The sequence below is a fragment of the Rhipicephalus sanguineus genome, chromosome 11, assembly GCF_013339695.2.
Source record: "Rhipicephalus sanguineus isolate Rsan-2018 chromosome 11, BIME_Rsan_1.4, whole genome shotgun sequence".
In the NCBI taxonomy this organism is placed as follows: domain Eukaryota; kingdom Metazoa; phylum Arthropoda; class Arachnida; order Ixodida; family Ixodidae; genus Rhipicephalus; species Rhipicephalus sanguineus.
The window spans coordinates 78709441-78726134 of record NC_051186.1 but is presented as its reverse complement, the minus strand read 5'-3'; the positions used below and the strand labels follow the sequence as shown (position 1 = coordinate 78726134).

General features: G+C 46.9%; 1 protein-coding gene across 2 annotated transcripts in view; it reads right to left on the bottom strand.

The window, feature by feature from the left end:
* LOC119373819 (probable 4-coumarate--CoA ligase 2) overlaps nt 1-16493 on the bottom strand; it is a 40108-nt gene extending 23615 nt beyond the window's left edge. For both annotated transcript variants that reach the window (XM_037643882.2, XM_037643883.2), the window contains exons 1-2: nt 16297-16493; nt 4666-4769 (exon numbers count right to left, since the gene is read on the bottom strand). In XM_037643882.2, the coding sequence (XP_037499810.2) occupies nt 4666-4769; nt 16297-16486 (294 nt within the window). In that variant the 5' untranslated portion in view covers nt 16487-16493. The remainder of the gene's footprint in view (nt 1-4665; nt 4770-16296) is intronic.
* Nucleotides 16494-16694: the final 201 nt, after the last annotated feature.

Below are 16694 nucleotides of genomic sequence, written 5' to 3'. Positions count from 1 at the left end.
AGGGGAGTATGCATGCCTTGTATCGCATGTTCCCCTTGGCATGAATAGCAGAGATGGCAAGATACCATTGCAGTCAACAATCTAGCTGGAATAACAGGCACTGTATGGCATAACATATATAATATGACGTACGTCATGAGACGTACTGTATTCACTCGTTTACAACCTAAGAGGCACATGCGCCTCCTTGAGCGCATTGAATGCTAAAGCACGTCGTGTATGGGTGAGAGTTAATTTCCTTTCCCTACTATCCTACGCTAGCTTCAACACTAGCTAAGGAGGGAAGGTGTTTGAGGTTCGAATCGGCGCCCCTCGATGACTCGAGTGCACGGTGGCAGCGCGAAGGAAGAGCCGTTGTCCAGTGAAGAGACGCTTTATTGCCACGCTCAGGCGTCTGCCCGGGTCCAAGCCCGAACCTCCGCTCTCCTCTCACATCCAAAACAGCCTCTTTTCAACCTTCAGTTAGACAAAGAGTCCCTCAACAAACCAATCACACTTGGGGGTTGGCATCACCACAACCAATGGCACAAACACTTTCATGACAGACACGGCATTGGTCCAACGTACGACACAGTCTACAACACGCGAGGGGATAGGTTCACTGCGCAACACGTGTCATCTCACTCTGCCCTACGTTATAGCCTGAGCATGCCCCTGACGTCCGCCAGCGCCGAAAGCTCGGCTCGGGCTCAACCGGCCCGCGTACCAACGTCTCTTTCAAGAAGCCGCCACAAAGCAGCGCGAATCTTCCCAGGCCCTGGCCACTAGCGGTGTGTACGCGACAGTGCGTTGCAAGGCCCGGCTCGAGCTCAACCCACCCGCGCATCGGCGCCTCTTTCAAGAAGCCGCTACAAAGCAGCGCGACTCTTCCCAGGTCCTGGCCACTGGCGAAATGTGTACGCGATAGTGCGTTGCTCTGCCAGTCTAATGACACTCGGTCATTACATGCAGCTGGGGGCCGGTTCACCTGAACGCTCCGAGTGCCGTAATTACTACCAGACGACGATTGTACACAAAGACATCCCCCGGTCGCATCCGGCCAAGCGGTCGCAAAACCAATTCCTCGCGTTTCCGTTTTGCGGCGCCGACACGTGTTTCTTGTTAGCGGCAGGTTCTCCGAACGGCAGCGCAGGTAAACGCTCATAGGGGTGCATGCGGATGCCATACAATAACTGAAACCAGGCGGCCGTGTGTCGCGGTCGTCCCACCGGCGCGACGGTCTTCCCGTTCAGCTCTTATCTCCTCCCTTTTGTTACAAGCAAGGAGGCGGCTTTGGCGGCCCTGCGCTTTGACGGCGTCACCACAGAGTCGCCTTTCTTTCCCAGAGCGGGGCCTTCCGCGTCTGCTCTTTGCGGCGCCGACACGCGGGAATCTCTCTGCGCTGCGCAGAGTTCGTACACTGAACCACACAACAACACGCCGACTCTGCATGCCTCAGACTGACTGGTGAGTAAGCAATATCTACGTCCATATGACTTCGAAGTTCATATACACGTGAAATGACGCCATCACTTGGTCACCTGACCCTCCTCCTTAAGATTATGACGTGGTCATATTGATATACCGCATGGCGACATTAATTCGTTATGTGACCTTGCTATTCATTTGCGTTAATTTGTGGTCATTTGAACTAGTAACATGTCGCGATTCATTCGTATATGCTCGAATTGACTCAGATAAACTTATCAGTGACACGTGACCAGGGTTGCCAGGTTTGGCTACTTTGCGCCAATTTGGCTACTTTTCAGGCTCAAGGCGCAAGCTTCTGGCTAACTTCTCGTTCCCTGGTAACATCGCAGCCGCTGGCGTCCGAGTATGCCGTGTGAAAACATGGTGGCAAAGGCGTAGTTCCAACTACTCAAATAGAACTCGGCACTTGTATTAGACAAAATCCAAGGTTTTCGTATACCTGGCTGGCACTCGGGGAATATTGTTGCATGGAGCCTCATTTTGCGGGCCACCTATATTGCTGTACAATCGAAAGTTCCCTGTACTGACAAAAACAAAAAAAAATGGAAGCACAGCTCAATCATTTTGAAAACCCATCACTGGTACAATCACTGGTACATGTTGACGCCTGTGTCCTTCAACTATGTGTAAGCACTCTTATTTTGTAGTCATTCAGCAGGTATAAGAAATTTTAGGTGAGAAGCAGCACAGTAATAACCTATTAGTGGATACCGGGCCATTGCGGTATCTACGAAAATGACCGTGCTGATGAAGCCAATCAATCTGCCCATGATGCTCTCCATTGTGCAGCTATACCGCTGTCAAGAACGGACGCCGCAACAAGGCTTCGTTCACTTGCACGCGAACTGACACTGGCACAGTGGAACTCGACGGAATTTACCAACGCCCGTCTTCACAACTTGGACCCATATCTACAGCTCCGTCTTCCGTCGGGAATAACTAGAGCTGAGGAGACGCTCCTGCGCCGCCTGTGGCTCGGGGTGGCCTTCACGAAGGCCTACTCATATCGAATTGGAATGGCCAGCAGCCCCACATGTGATAACTGTAGCTGCGAGGAGACAATCACCCATCTTCTCTGTGAGTGTCCTCGCTTCAGTGAACCAAGAGAAGAGCTATCCAAAGTTTTTGATAGACTTGACAATCGTCCACTGTCAGAGGAAGAGATCTTAGGACACTGGCCGAAACTGTCCTCGGCACGGAAAGCTTTGAAAGCGTTGTTGCGCTTTTTGCGCACGACTAGTCTCATAGACAGACTTTAAGCAGTGTCGTTTATCGTATTTTTGTCTTTCTTCTTCTTCTTCTTCTTCTTCTTCTTGTAACATCTCTTTTCTATTAGCTTTCACTCCCCCTTCCCCTTTTCCCAGCGCAGGGTAGCCAGCCGGTCTGAGAACTGGCTAACCTCCCTGTCTTTCCGTTTTACAGCGAAAGCTGTTATGAGATCATTTCACCAGCCGTTTTTGGCGCCGTAGTTGTCCGCCGCCGCCGCCGGTGTCCGTAACCAGTATCGCTCGAAATAAGAAAAAAAAACGAAATAGGAAAAAAATTCCAGGATGGAACGAGGTTCGAACCTGGGCCCTCTGCGTGGGAGCTCAGTATTCAACCTCTGAGCCATGCCGGTGCTTGAAACTGTTTTGCAAAAAGGTCCTATACAGGCTTCATGTCGGGAAGGAACCACATAAGCATATGCAATATAGCGTGGTAGAAGAGTAAAATAAGCACCAAGCGTCGCTACAACGCGAATTCTGTAACCAGGCGTCACACAATGCGAATTGCGCAACGAGTAGGCTGTTGAATGCTTCCAACTTATTACAAAGGGCTCTGCCATAATTCTTCATCGTCATCAGGCGCAGCATCAACAAAGTGCGCATAATGCCTTACATGCGTTTAGCAGGTACCAACGCTCTCCGTAGAATGACGAAAAATGGCACAGTGCCTGCTGCCCTACTTCTCCAAAATTACACTGATTTATAGCGTAGTAGGTTCCTCCAAGTGCACTTGTATTGGTTGCCAAGGAAGCCCATAAGCGCATGATCCACTTCCTCGGGGTCTCAATAAAATTACAATGATTTATAGCGTAGTGGGTTCCTCGCAAGTGCACTTGTATTGGTTGCTAAGGAAGCCCATAAGCGCATGATCCATTTCCTCGGGGTCTCAGTAAAGTTCTTCGTCCACCCCCCCCCCCCCCGTCTCTCTCCCACGTCAACGTATGCTATACAGCAAGACGGGAGAGGGAAATAGCGACCGGGCGTCACCCAATGCAAAACATAACTGGTGGGCTGTTTAAAGATTACAACCCATTACAAAGGGCCGAGCCATAATTCTTCATCGTCATCAGTCGTCACGTCAACGAAGTCCACATAATGCCTTACAGACGTGTATCTGGTGTCTCGCTTCTCCGCAGAATGACAAATGATGGCTCAGTAGATGCTTCCCAACTTAACAAAAATTGTGATTTATGGCGTAGTGGGTACCTTTCTAGTGTACTTGTATTGTAGCCCCAAGAGAGCTTACAACGGTGCTTTAAAAACGCCGCTCTTCCAGCTTTCGCTGTGACTGCGCTGCGGTTCAGCGCAGGCCTGGCGTTTTTTCTTCTTGTCCTCCTCCTTCTCCTCTTAGGTGGCAAAGCGAAGCAATTCAGATGCACCTAAGACAAAGTTATGAAATCCTACAAATCACCTCTCACGAGGAAATCAATGGCCCGTTTCGCATGCCTTAAGAACATTGGGCGTTTAAACACGCTTCAGTGCACATATACAGACAGCATCATATAGAAGATGCTCAGTGCAACTTGGTGTGCGTGAATGTGAGTGTTTTTTGAGGGAATTCCAAGGAAATGCTAAGTATCTTTAATATGACAAGTAAACCACTAGACCACCAACAGGTTCTTATAATATACAGCATCGCTCCCGCTGTACTTTCAGCAACGGTTCTGCAACAGCGATTTTATAAGACTGCAGATGCGCGTGTCGTGTGTCCGAGTATTCATAATAATCGATACTGCCACTCCCCCTCCGCGAAAGAAAAAATAAATAAAAGAATTGATATATTATCACCAAGAAGACGCTCATGTGCCATTCTTTACGTTACACTATAATATTGACTCTACAGCCGCATCAAATTTCACATAACTTTATCCGACCTCTTTGCCGTTTCATACATCTTTAAATAATCGTTTCTGCGCTGCAATCGGCATACCTTAACATTCGTTTTCTCCTTCACTGCAGTGACCTTAGCTGCGTATTGTGGAGTGGTCAAAATGTGAGTTGCGTCCGCATAATCGACTTGAAAAAGGAGCTCATCTGAAAGGGAAGATAAACAAATAAAATGTAAGTAACAAAAATAACAATGCATTCGCTATCACAACGCGAAGCATCTAGGTTATAAGTGTATCGATGCACTCTTGCCATATAAATGTATTGATGTATGAAAAGAGTTGATTTTCTGCTTCCAAATACTATGCGGGTCGGGGCCTTTGTCAAGCCACTGAAACAACGGTCTTTTTCTCCTGTCCTAAAATTTACATTTCGAAATATGAATGGTGAAATGAAGGAATGAAATAGAATAAATATATTTTTAGTGGTATGGTTTTAATAGTACAACGTACAGAACTCACGCATTGAAATGGGACAATTTAGGGCTAAGTAAAGCACATGTTTTCGTTTCTACCGACTTCAGTTTGGGTCATATTGGCGGGATTTCGGCTCGAACGCGTTGATTAGAGCCTACATTCTCTTTAAAGACCAGGTTCGTCGCGACATGACGTGGTTATCTCGAGCAATTGCGCATACAACTCGTTATGCTAAAAATTTTGATGTCGCATTTGAATCCGCGCGTACAGTACAAGATCCTTCAGGTCATTGAAACTTGACGTCAACGTACATGATACGCTGACGTTGTTGGACCTAGGGAGTATGGAAATAAATTTTGCGTTGATCCAGCGCCCGCTGGTCTGCCCATAGCTGTTCTTCTAATACAAGACTGCGTAGAGCTGCGTCCCTCCGCTCTTCAGTGTTGCGGCCGAAAGACTACGCCTTACGGTCCCAACGTTGGAGCGGCCCACGGCGGGCTAGAAAATCGGCGCGACCTAATGGGCCTCAATAAGGTTTTTCCATCCATCCATTGATCCGGCGAGAAATAAAAAGCACTTTCGTGCTGAAGTTATGACATGTATGGTTGTTAGGAAGGTGCTAAATAATTTCGATATGGACGGCACCTGCAAGATTAATATGCGAACGCCTTTATTAGCATCTTTCTTTGAGCGCTTTCAATTCGTATGCCCATTTTGACTCGGACACCTTTTTTATACGTACATTGAAGTATCGACCATGTCACAGCATTACTCTGCTTTCAATATCAAAATTGAAAGCAGACATTTGAGATTTGCTTCCGTGGATTGAGGCAACTTATATATTTTATTAAGTCTTGGTCTTCCTCAGCGTGTAAAACAATATTTTATTGTAATTTTTTAATGACCTTGCATGAAAAGCGGCACTGAAAAGAGATGTGTCGAGATTGAGTGCCTGGCAGATCGTTGTGAAGTCGGTAGAAGGATTTCCGCAGGACAACAAATCATATAACCTCATAGCGATTTGGCATAACTTTCGCAAAAATAGGCATGAGCCATTATTAGTTACCACTACCAGGAAACACCACGCTACCTTTTTTCCATAGGCGCGGTTACGCTGGCTTCGTAAATTTATTCATAGTCTAAATTCCAGTTCAGTGTAAATGATATATTTCAATCAATCAATCAATCAGTTTATTATTCATCACAAACTAGAGTACAGTGCGTCACATTTATACAAATGGGACTCCAGAACTCAACGCGAGTTGTGGAAGGGGTCCTTATGACAGATAGTGTTATTTGTATCTGTGTGAAACGATATTAGATAGATGTCTACATGAAAACAATCTAAATAATATAAAATACGTAAAGAAAAACTAACCTACAAAAAACGAAAGCGGAAACATTACAAAAAGAACATGGCCGATCCCTCCGTCATAGGAATCGGTATAACACGAAAGCGAAACGTGTCTTCGCAGAAGTGCTTATTGTGTAGTGATATACGAGACCTTGTACAATGTCTACTGTTGTTTCTCAGATATAACACCGCTCGATGTGGATGCACTCACGTTGACGCCTAGTTGCACATATCCATACTGACGACTAAAGGGGTATTCAGACGGGGGAGAAATGCTCGGGGGATAAAGGCGGAGCCTAGTGACGTCAGCTCGCGAGAAGTCTCCACAAATGCCCCCACTCACACGGACAAGGCGAACGGAGGGGGAGACCAGTGTTACTAGACTACTCCGGTGGCTTGCACCACTCGTTTGACGAGCTGCTGACGACGAGCTGCAGACGACCATGTAGCTGCAGACTGTACACCCGCTGCCGCTCTTTGCAGGAGCAAGCGCAACAATGTGGCCAAACAAGAGCCCGAAATTTCGCTAAATCCCCCACCGCCGGGGGATCGTTTGTCCTTTCGGGGAAAAGGTCCCCGTCTCCCCCGAGGAGGCGCGGGGGGGGGGAGGGTCACGCCCACTCGCTGATCCGTGACGTCGCGGTCACGTGATCCGCAATCCCCTCGTCTCCCCCGAGCATTTATCCCCCGTCTGAATACCCCTTAACGACCATGGTCATGATTTAACCCTTGCGGTAGCTGAAGTTCTTAACATATACGTGGACACCGCATGGTGAATCTCGCGCAAATATGGCATCAGCAAGCACATAATAAACCCTGATAGTCGATATGCACTCCTTCAAAGCGTCACGAAACGTGAAGAGAAACGCTACGGGCGTTGTGTCGTCCCTCTAGCCTGGCCGATAATTTTTGCAGGGCGAACGGGGAACGCGGTGCGACAGCCAGGCGATCGTCGGAGAGCTATTTTTCGATATGAATGGATGCTATAAGCGAAGCTTGGGCTAACGCCATCACCTCGCGGTGTGTTAAAGCGTTGACAAAGTTATATTTCCGTTGGAAACGCGCTGAATGAGACGGCCGTGGCAACGGTGCGTTTTCTTTTTTCGAGCCTGGTGGCACACATGTCATAGCCCTGTTATAAAGGGGACGCTCATAGCATCCATCCGTCGACTCGCGAACACTGTGAGAGGAAAGTGTGAAAGATAAAAGGCGCGTTCATGTAGCCTCCGTTATGTGTTTGGCGGTACCTCAATGGGCTAAACACCCGCCAGCCATCGTCGCGGGCCGAAAGGTGATGGGTTCGACTCCTGCAACGGAACTCTACGTATTGTTTTTGTTTCTTTGCCATCTGATGGCGTTCATTTTGCCGACGTATTTCCGTGACGGAAATACGTCATGAAAGTCTTGGTGGACCTCGAAATAAAACACTTTCGTGTTAACAAGAAAAAAGGCAGCACTTCACAAAATACGTCACAGGAAAATAAGCTTTTGTGAATTTAGGAATTCTACAGGAAGTACTGGCACAGTGAGTTTGAAAGATACGAGAAGGATGATGATGAAGTTATGTCTCCAAGAAATGTATTTCAAAAACAGGCTGCACTATTTATAAAGTAAAATGTTCCATAAATTGTGCGTGCACGTGAAACTGTTAACAACGTTAATAATGAGGATCCTGTTGGATACTGCGTTACGTGTTGATGAGCTTGAATTGACGAACAGTGTACAATATTTCTTAGAAATTTGTAATTAAGAACTGCAATGCGGAAACGAATTTGACAATGTAACGTTAGAATATTTAATAGAGGATAAGCAAATGATAAAGACTCAGATCATGGGCAACACAGATTACTCGTAGAACTGTATTTGGAGCTACCTGAATTGACTGTAGTGCTGTCGGATACGTAAGTCCGTAAACTGAAATACCAATATGACGCATACGATTCGACAAAAATACGGTGAAAGATCAGAAGGGTCCGTAGTGGAAATAGATACCGCAGCTTATAATATGTTGGTACACCTGTCGTAAATCTTCCTAGTTACCTCATGTACACGATTGTGCCACGTCAGATGTTTCTCTATCACTAATCGTAAAAATTTTGTATGACTAACTTTTTGTAGAGAAACTTCATTAAAAAGCAACTCTCCGTCCTTACTAAGTGACATGTTCTTATCAGAAAAAAAATTATAAAGACTTGAGGACGCTTGAGCTTCACCTCCACGAGTAGAACGCGATCGCGTAATCATGCGCTTTTCGCGTCGCCTTCTCAATCGGTAGCCTACGTTCGCTTCTCGGTAGAAGCCTGAACCGCGGCTCAAGGAAACGAACGTCTGTGTGCCTGTAAATCGGCCCTTTCAAACAATCCAAGAATGCCCACTGCAAGTAGATTTGCGAAGTGCCCACTACGGCATAATTCTTCCTTTTGCGAGTTGGTGAGGTACACACTACGGGTCCGTAAGGCAACATGCGCACCTGCGCGCGTTGTTGATGCTATTGTAGATAATGATAACTAATTGTGCTAGTCCGCTTTGTAATTGGTGGGCCTTGAAACCAACCACTCATTGCGAAATTCACACGTTTTGACGCCTGGTGTGATTATACACTTCTGCCATGAATGTTTTAATGACGTTCGTCACACTACATAACATTCATACGTTTTTTTTTCCTAACTAACTTCTAGCACGGCCGGGGTTCTGCGGCAAAACACCTGGTGGCCACACAAAAGCCCTGGGTTCGAGTCTCTTTTGAACCGAAGATATTTTATTTGTTTATTTGCATCTATCTCGAATGTTCGCACAGGGACAAAGCTGATTTCTCGATCACAGCCAATGACTCAGACGGCGACACTGACGTCGATGACAGAATTTCTGCGAAAAGAACTCTTTAACACTTTCGCATTGAACTTGCTTTAGTAAGATTTGGAATTATTTCATTTCTGTGTAACCAGTAAGAAAAATGGTTCAGAGTGTCATAAGGTTTCTTGTGTGAATCTTTCTAGGTCCTAGCCGCTATCAACACATTTGTGTCATCTGCGTGTAGGACAAATTCTTTTAGTATGTACGATGGCATATAGTTTATCAATACAATGAACAAGGGACCTAATATTGACACCTGTGGGACGCCTGTACTAATGGTTTTTTTTTTAATCTGAACTTCGTCCATTGATGCGTACATACTGTTGCCTGCCCGTCAGATTTCTATTAACTTGTTAGAAGTGCTACGAATACCGTAGTTCTCTAATTTTGACAGCCGTTTCCTGTAATTTATAACGTCGGATCATTTTGTTAAGATAATAAATATAGCCACAGTGAGGATCTTAGTTTCGATATTCTGACTAATTTTTTCCGTCAAGGTCAGCAAGACTAGATATATACTTTTCGCTTTCGTATGCCCATATTGTGCGCCTGATAAAAGCTTGTTGTTTTCGAAATAAAATTTCATTCATCTAAGAAGTATTTTCTCGATTATATTGGACAGAGGGAAAAGCAGTGCGATGTGCCGGTAATTTTCGACGAATAGTATGTTGTTCTTTTTAAATACCGGTTTCTAAGTATTGCCAAGTTTCAAAGCTGTCGGAAAGGCACCAGATGAGAACGCCGTATTTATTATGTTTGCTAAAGATTCTGCGATACAATTCACTGAATGCTTCATAAGAGATCATGTCCTACAGAATTTGAGTCGTTTTGCGAAAGCACGGCACGACGGCCCTCAGCAAGTTCCGTAGGTGCCAGGTAAAAGGACCTGTCGTTACGCTTGATTATAAGTAAATCATCGGAATGTTGAAAGCTCGCATGTGGTCGTTTTGAATTGTTTTGAAATTTAAATCGCTACAAGTGGCGATTGAAGCGCTAAAATGATGAGCGATTTTTCTTGATTTCTTTTCCCTGTACATAACACGCATATTAGTGTAATTCGACACGGAGGTCTTGCTATAGAAGGTAGGAGTATGCAGAGGTTCATGCACAGTGCCAGTGTTTAGTGAACTATGTTTGCATTTCTGTACCGTATGCTTAATGAAGAACTGTTCTCCTCCAAGGTCATCAAAATTCTCAAGGTTCTGCTCCCGCAATAACCTGGCGGATATTGACAAAGAGAACATGAAGGATCTAGAAAAATACAGAGTATTCAGATGATCCTATAGAAATGTGCCCGAGGATCCTCAAAATAAGGCGACCGCGATATTTGTTGCCCATATTCGGCATTACTCCTACAGTGGCGGCATCTGAAAACAACTAAGACAATAATTAAGTCAGTAATTATAGTATCTTGGTAAATTAACTTTTTTTAAGAATAGACAGAACAGGCGGTCGGGTCAAATGGGAGGACTGAAGTCCTTACTGCGAACAGCTGATTGCAGCCTTGAGTTTCGAAAAAACGGCCGCTAGTAATTTGTCCTGAGTGATAAAATCCGAACGATTTTGGCCGGCGAAACCGAAACGTCCAAAAGCTCATTTATCATACTCTTCCGAGAGAAACAGAATGAGTGAACATCCTTATATCAACAGTCGGTCTACTATGCTTCATGGGTGTAAGGGCTGCGCCTACCATGAAAAAAAAAAAAAAACGTATGACGCACGTAGATAACACCTTGTGCAATCGTTGCCGGAAACAGTGACGTCATTCTGGTTGCCAGCTGGGGTATAGCAGCTGCGCCCTTGGGTGCTGCGGTTTAGCAGGTGATCTTGGTCGGATTTCATCACTCCGGAAACGTTGCGAGCTGCCGCGTTTCGGAAAATAAAAGCGGCGACGAATTCTACGCAAGGAGGACTTCACTTATGCTATTTGACCCGACCACCCGTCTCCTTCACTTGAAACGTTAATAAACTGATTTTCATAACATTACTATATAATGTCTCTGGTCATCCTAGTATGCCTGCCGCCATAGCAAAAGCAATTTTAAATGTAGTGGGCAAGCATCGCATTTCTTTTATTTCTGAGGAATTTTCGGGGACACATCTTGAAATACCCCGCAGAAGCACCTACATGCTCCTCTGTATGAGCATATGGAAGGCGAATCTGTCTGACCCAAAGAGCGGTCATCATCGTGAAAGATGTCATGGTAGGAACTTCCGCATCCGCCGTATATCAGCGATCTGGGTTCGAAGGAGGTCAGGGGTGATCATCCTGTCAAGGTTGCCATCGGCTGCGCTCTGCAAAATGAAGGATGGAGCAGGTGACGAAGAAGCGTCTGCAATGAACGCAGAAACACCATCATCGATAGAAGTGACGTTGGCCACAGTCATGCCATTTGGTATAAGCTGCGTGCACCAGCTGAAATGCAGTATCGGAAGAGACGCTCGATTATTCGTGAAGGTCAAAAGTGTGCGAGGAACGGCCACATTTCTGGCCAGCAGGACGTCAAGAGTAGGAGTCAACATATAATCGCCGTCGGGAATAGAGGCAAAAAAGACGCCAGGTTCACATACGCCATGGCTTGAGGTGCTAGGCGAGCGTAATCTACAGAACACAAACGCGGTTGAGGTGGTCTTGGGGCGTCATAGGCGAAGCGGAAGCAAGCTGGCTCCACAGTCAATAAGGACAAAGTGGGTGGATAGAAAGTCTATGCCGAGGATAAGCTCGTGGGAACGTTTCTCGAGCACGGCAAATAGTATGGTTGTGGAGAGGTCAGCAACACTTATAAGCACGGAGCACATTCAAACCACGGGAAACGTTCCACCGTCAGTGACCTGGATGGGTAGCACCGTGGGTGGCGTTAAAGCTTTCTTGTGGTGGCGACGAAACTCCGAATTCATCACTGACATATGAGCCCCTGTGTCCACAAGAACAACAGCGAGTACGTCGTCCACTTTAACACAAATAAGGTGTCGTCTAGTCTGCAGTGTGGTAAGAGTAATCGGTAGGCATGTGATCGATGCAGAATCGCCTCCGGGTGCTGCATCGTCTCGTTTTTCCGAGGTAGGCGTACAGTCGGTGATGTTGGACGGCAGAATTGGGGCGAGCGAGATGATGGGCGACGGAACGGAGGCGAACAGGACTGATGATCACGCGGGGATCGTGAACGACGACAACACGGCATGGAAGGAACGTCGGCACTGGTGGCTTGGGGTGGTTCGCGGTAAGGTTGGAAGCCTCCATGATCAATTTCTGGACGACGGTTGTACACACAAGATGCCTGATGCCAAGACCACCGGCTGTTGCAAGGGCAGGCCACGTGACCAAAACGATGGCAGTGACATCAAATGCGACGGTGATCAGGAGTCCTCCACTGGACTCCTGATTAAGGTGGGCGTCGATGGCTCTAGATCGGTAAGGAGGGAGCTGTGGTGCATACAGAATCCAGGCCAGCATTGGGAACCTCTTGACGAATGCACCAGTGGTACCATTTGGGAGCTAGAGTCACAGGCATGGGAGCACGTGGAAGCAGGAGACAGTGCTTCAAGTTCCCATCGGATTATCTTCGTCACGTACTCCGCAGTTAGCGGCTCCTAGAGGGCAGATACGTCTTCGCACGACCTTGCTGCTGCTGTGTTCGTAAGTCGAGCGAAATAATCGGTGATACGTCGACATTTTGCGGCCTAAATATGCTGGTAATCCTTAATGATGGTATTTACAATGTCACAGTCCTTGCACGTGGCAAGACTGAACGCAGAATCTGCTTTACTTTTTAATATGTGACCCGCGTTCTCGGTTTCATCCATGGTGTTACAGTTCTGGAAAAAGGCAAGACCTTCCTGTGTACAAGTCTGGTACGATTCTGTTGATATTTCCGCACGAGAGGCTTACTCCTCCTTGGCCGCTGCCTTTCTACCTGCAGACTTGCCGGACATTCTAATTCTTAGCTTCTAATTTCTTCTTCGTAATTCTCGATACACAGTTCTGCGGCTCCTCTTAGGTAAACCAAGATGTTCGCCAACATAAGTGTGTCATCTCAGCGATAATTCTTACGTGCAAGTTCGTACATCGGCAACCAGTCATCGATGTCGACATTGTCAGTCTCGCAGAACGTGCCGGGATCCTTTACCACCCGAGGAAGGACGACATGTTGTCGGGATCGCCTCGGCGGGAGCGAACGCCTCTTCCGCCATGGCGCAGAAAGCAAGCGTCGACCAGTGCGGAGCTCGTTTTATCGTGTTATTACCGATTACCTCCACTAAATTTCACAAGGTTGAGGGTATAACAGAATAAATTAAAGCCATTTCCACACCTGTGAAATTTGAGTGAACAGCTGAGCTGACAAGCAGATCTCCTTTTTCTGGCAAGTAGATCTTCTTCTTCTTGACCTTCTTTCTATTTCTTTCATCTTCTTTGTTTTCTTGTCTCTTTCCATACCGCCCTCTCTCCCCCTTTCTCTCCTCCTAACCTTGAAATCGCTCCTCCTCACCACCACTTCTCTTTCCCACACCTTGCTGTACTATACTGTACATGGCAATGCTGCGGTTCACCCTCTCTCTCACCTCCTCTTTTTCCTCCGCCTTTTCCTCCTCCTTACCGTTACATCAGTCCTCGTCAAGCTCGCTTCCCTTTCCAATCTCCTTGCTAAACTATACCATATAACCCTATGCCATGCTTTACATTCTCCCCTCCTTCTTTCTCGCCTTCACATCACTACACTTTACCCTCACATCCCTTTCCCTCACCCTTGCTATACTATACTATGCATGACTATGCTATGCTAGAAGCTGCTCGGCACATAGCCGCCTAGCTTTTGCTTCCGACGCCTGCCCGACCCCATGCTTAAACAGCTCCGTTGTTAAGAGAAATGTATTTACAAAGTGTACATTGAGAGATAGAAGCAGCTGCAGCCAAGACGGCGGAACAGCAACAAAACGAGCGCTATGGCATTCGTCGTCTTCATCTCCTTTCTGGGGCCTTCTTGTTCCTGAGGGCTTTAAACAAGATACAAAGTACCTGGCAATGAACATCCTTTCGCAGTTGGCTCTCGAGCCTTTCTTTCTTTGACAACGCGTTGTCATTTCACATTCTGTGCTAGAAATCAAGAGTACGGAATGTCATCTCTCCCGAACCAACGCATTGCTTCGCATACGTCATAAATAACAGCCGTGAATATTGAAAGTGATAAGCGATAAGGTAAAAGTGATGTTTCAAATGAGGCCGTGGCTAGCAGCGCTACGCGCCCATAATGAACGCTGATGGAAGCCCATTGTAGGTCATATAGACGTCAGACTCTGCCCAGGCGGCGCTGCGAAAAACACCGCCACCAGCGCCCTCATCGCAGCCCTGGCGCTAACTGGGTAGTGCAAAGAGAGCCGTCCGCAAGCGAATGTGCATAGGCCACAATATCCCTCCTCTTTCGTTGGTGTCGAGGCGCCGTCTCCTGAAAATCAAGGACCTGGAAAGCTTCTTCCGCCAATCCTTCAGAAACAAAGGAAACTGATCAAAGCGAACTGCGAGTACAATGCAAAATAAGTTTTAGTTATTCCCGCGCGCTGCAACTCGCAAGTACAAGCGAGCACCACACGACATAGAATTCGAGGCAAGCCCTCCGACATCCGTTTTCTAGCGCCTAAATGCGTTAAAATCTGGTATATACATAATGCCACAGCGATAAAGTACATACACGATCAATTTACTTAGCTATGCATCTTACGATCAGTGGTACAAAACTCCGTTTATCAGGGACGAATGGGCCCGGCGATTTTCGCTTTTGCAGTTGCATTCTCCGTAAATTTATCTCTCGCTTCCTGTGCATTGGACTGTTTTATTACGCTTCCTCAAATGGTCTCTTGATGGTCGTCTTCCGTTTGTGTGTACTGCAAATGGGGATACGTGCGTCCACTTTCGCGGGGTACAACCAAAGGCAAAACCGTGGCCTCCGAGATAGCTACGGCAACCGCGGAGGACACGGGCGAAACAAACCTGAAGGTGGTCACGACCAACATTCTGCGATTTACTTGTATGGCGCACATGTTAGCCAGTTAGAACCAGAACACTGTGCTTTCAAAACGTATGTACGTCCGCGATGATGTGTTGCGACGACCAACTCGTCGCGGTGTGCGTATCACGCGTCTTCAGACTGCCTCTAGCTGCTCACTTCGTGTTACACGACAAGCACCGCGGTGAGAGCCTCTGCTGAGCTTCATAGACAAGGTTACCACGGTTCTCCATCAGGGCTACGCAAAACAACAGCAGAGCAACATTATCACACTTTCTCATGCGACCGGCTGTGGAGAACGTGGGTACTTCACTTACCGAACACTCTCGCAACATCCCATATCCAGCGCTCTCGACTTTCTTCTTCGTACGACAACTATGGAAATCGGTAAAACTGAACGTTGTTATTCAGTCTTTTACGTCCGTGGCAATTCACAACGCAACAGTGCGTCTTTTGCGGCGTTTCTTCGTAGCCTGTGGAGGGGTCTCGTCTGCTGCTGTTTTCGCCGTCGTTCTGGCGAGTGATCCAGCAAGCACTTCACGACGGTACGGTGGCGCGTCCGACTAGCGGAGAGCAATTCACAGCTTTCGTTCTGTGTGTTAAATGCGCAAACACACGTGATATTAAGCTCAAACGTTGTTTCGCACTCGCTAGTTGCACCTGGTCCCATAGCAAACTGTGCAAGGGAGTCGGTTTATGCACTACTCAATACTTCTCCGACAGGTGGCACCACACGTCTTGGAAACTCCAGAGTCTGACGTCTATGGAGTGCGAATAAAACTGATAATGGCGTAACGGGTTAAGGAGAGCTTGTAAAGCACACTGTTGCCATCAAAGCTGAACTACTGCAGCAGACAAGTTGAAAAGCACAAGTTACGTTTTCGTGCGTTCTGCTTTAGCGGTTTCGTGGTTTCCGGTTTTACGTTTAAGGCAACAGATTTATGACTTAAATCGACAGACAACTAACGAAATATTCGCGTTGTCACCTTTTTCTTACTATAGCAAAAATTATAGACGACCAGCAATTTAAATTCATTCGACATGATGCTCACTTTCCTTGCGGACCGGATTCGATAGCAACACTGAAGCTCCCGTGAAGGTGATACTGAACACGACGACCACGTTCTCGACGCTGTTGTCAAGGTGGACGCACACGCGATCCCCAGGCCCGATGCCCTGTGCCTGGAAGCCCGCAGCAAATCTCCGCATACGGGAAAAGAACTCCCCACGTGTGAGGCGCATATTCTCGTCCACCTGCAAGGGACACAGCGAGTCTTTACTTGTTAGAAATTTCAAGGCATTCCTTGCTTCCTAGTGAGTAAGGAGCGCTATTGCTTTATGCGCTTCAAAGTGTGCAACAATGGCGTCTAACAAGCTAAAAATGGCCCACGAGGCCGTCCTTGGTATATGTATTGTGCCATAAGAAATGAATTGTGTGCGGCGGATACCA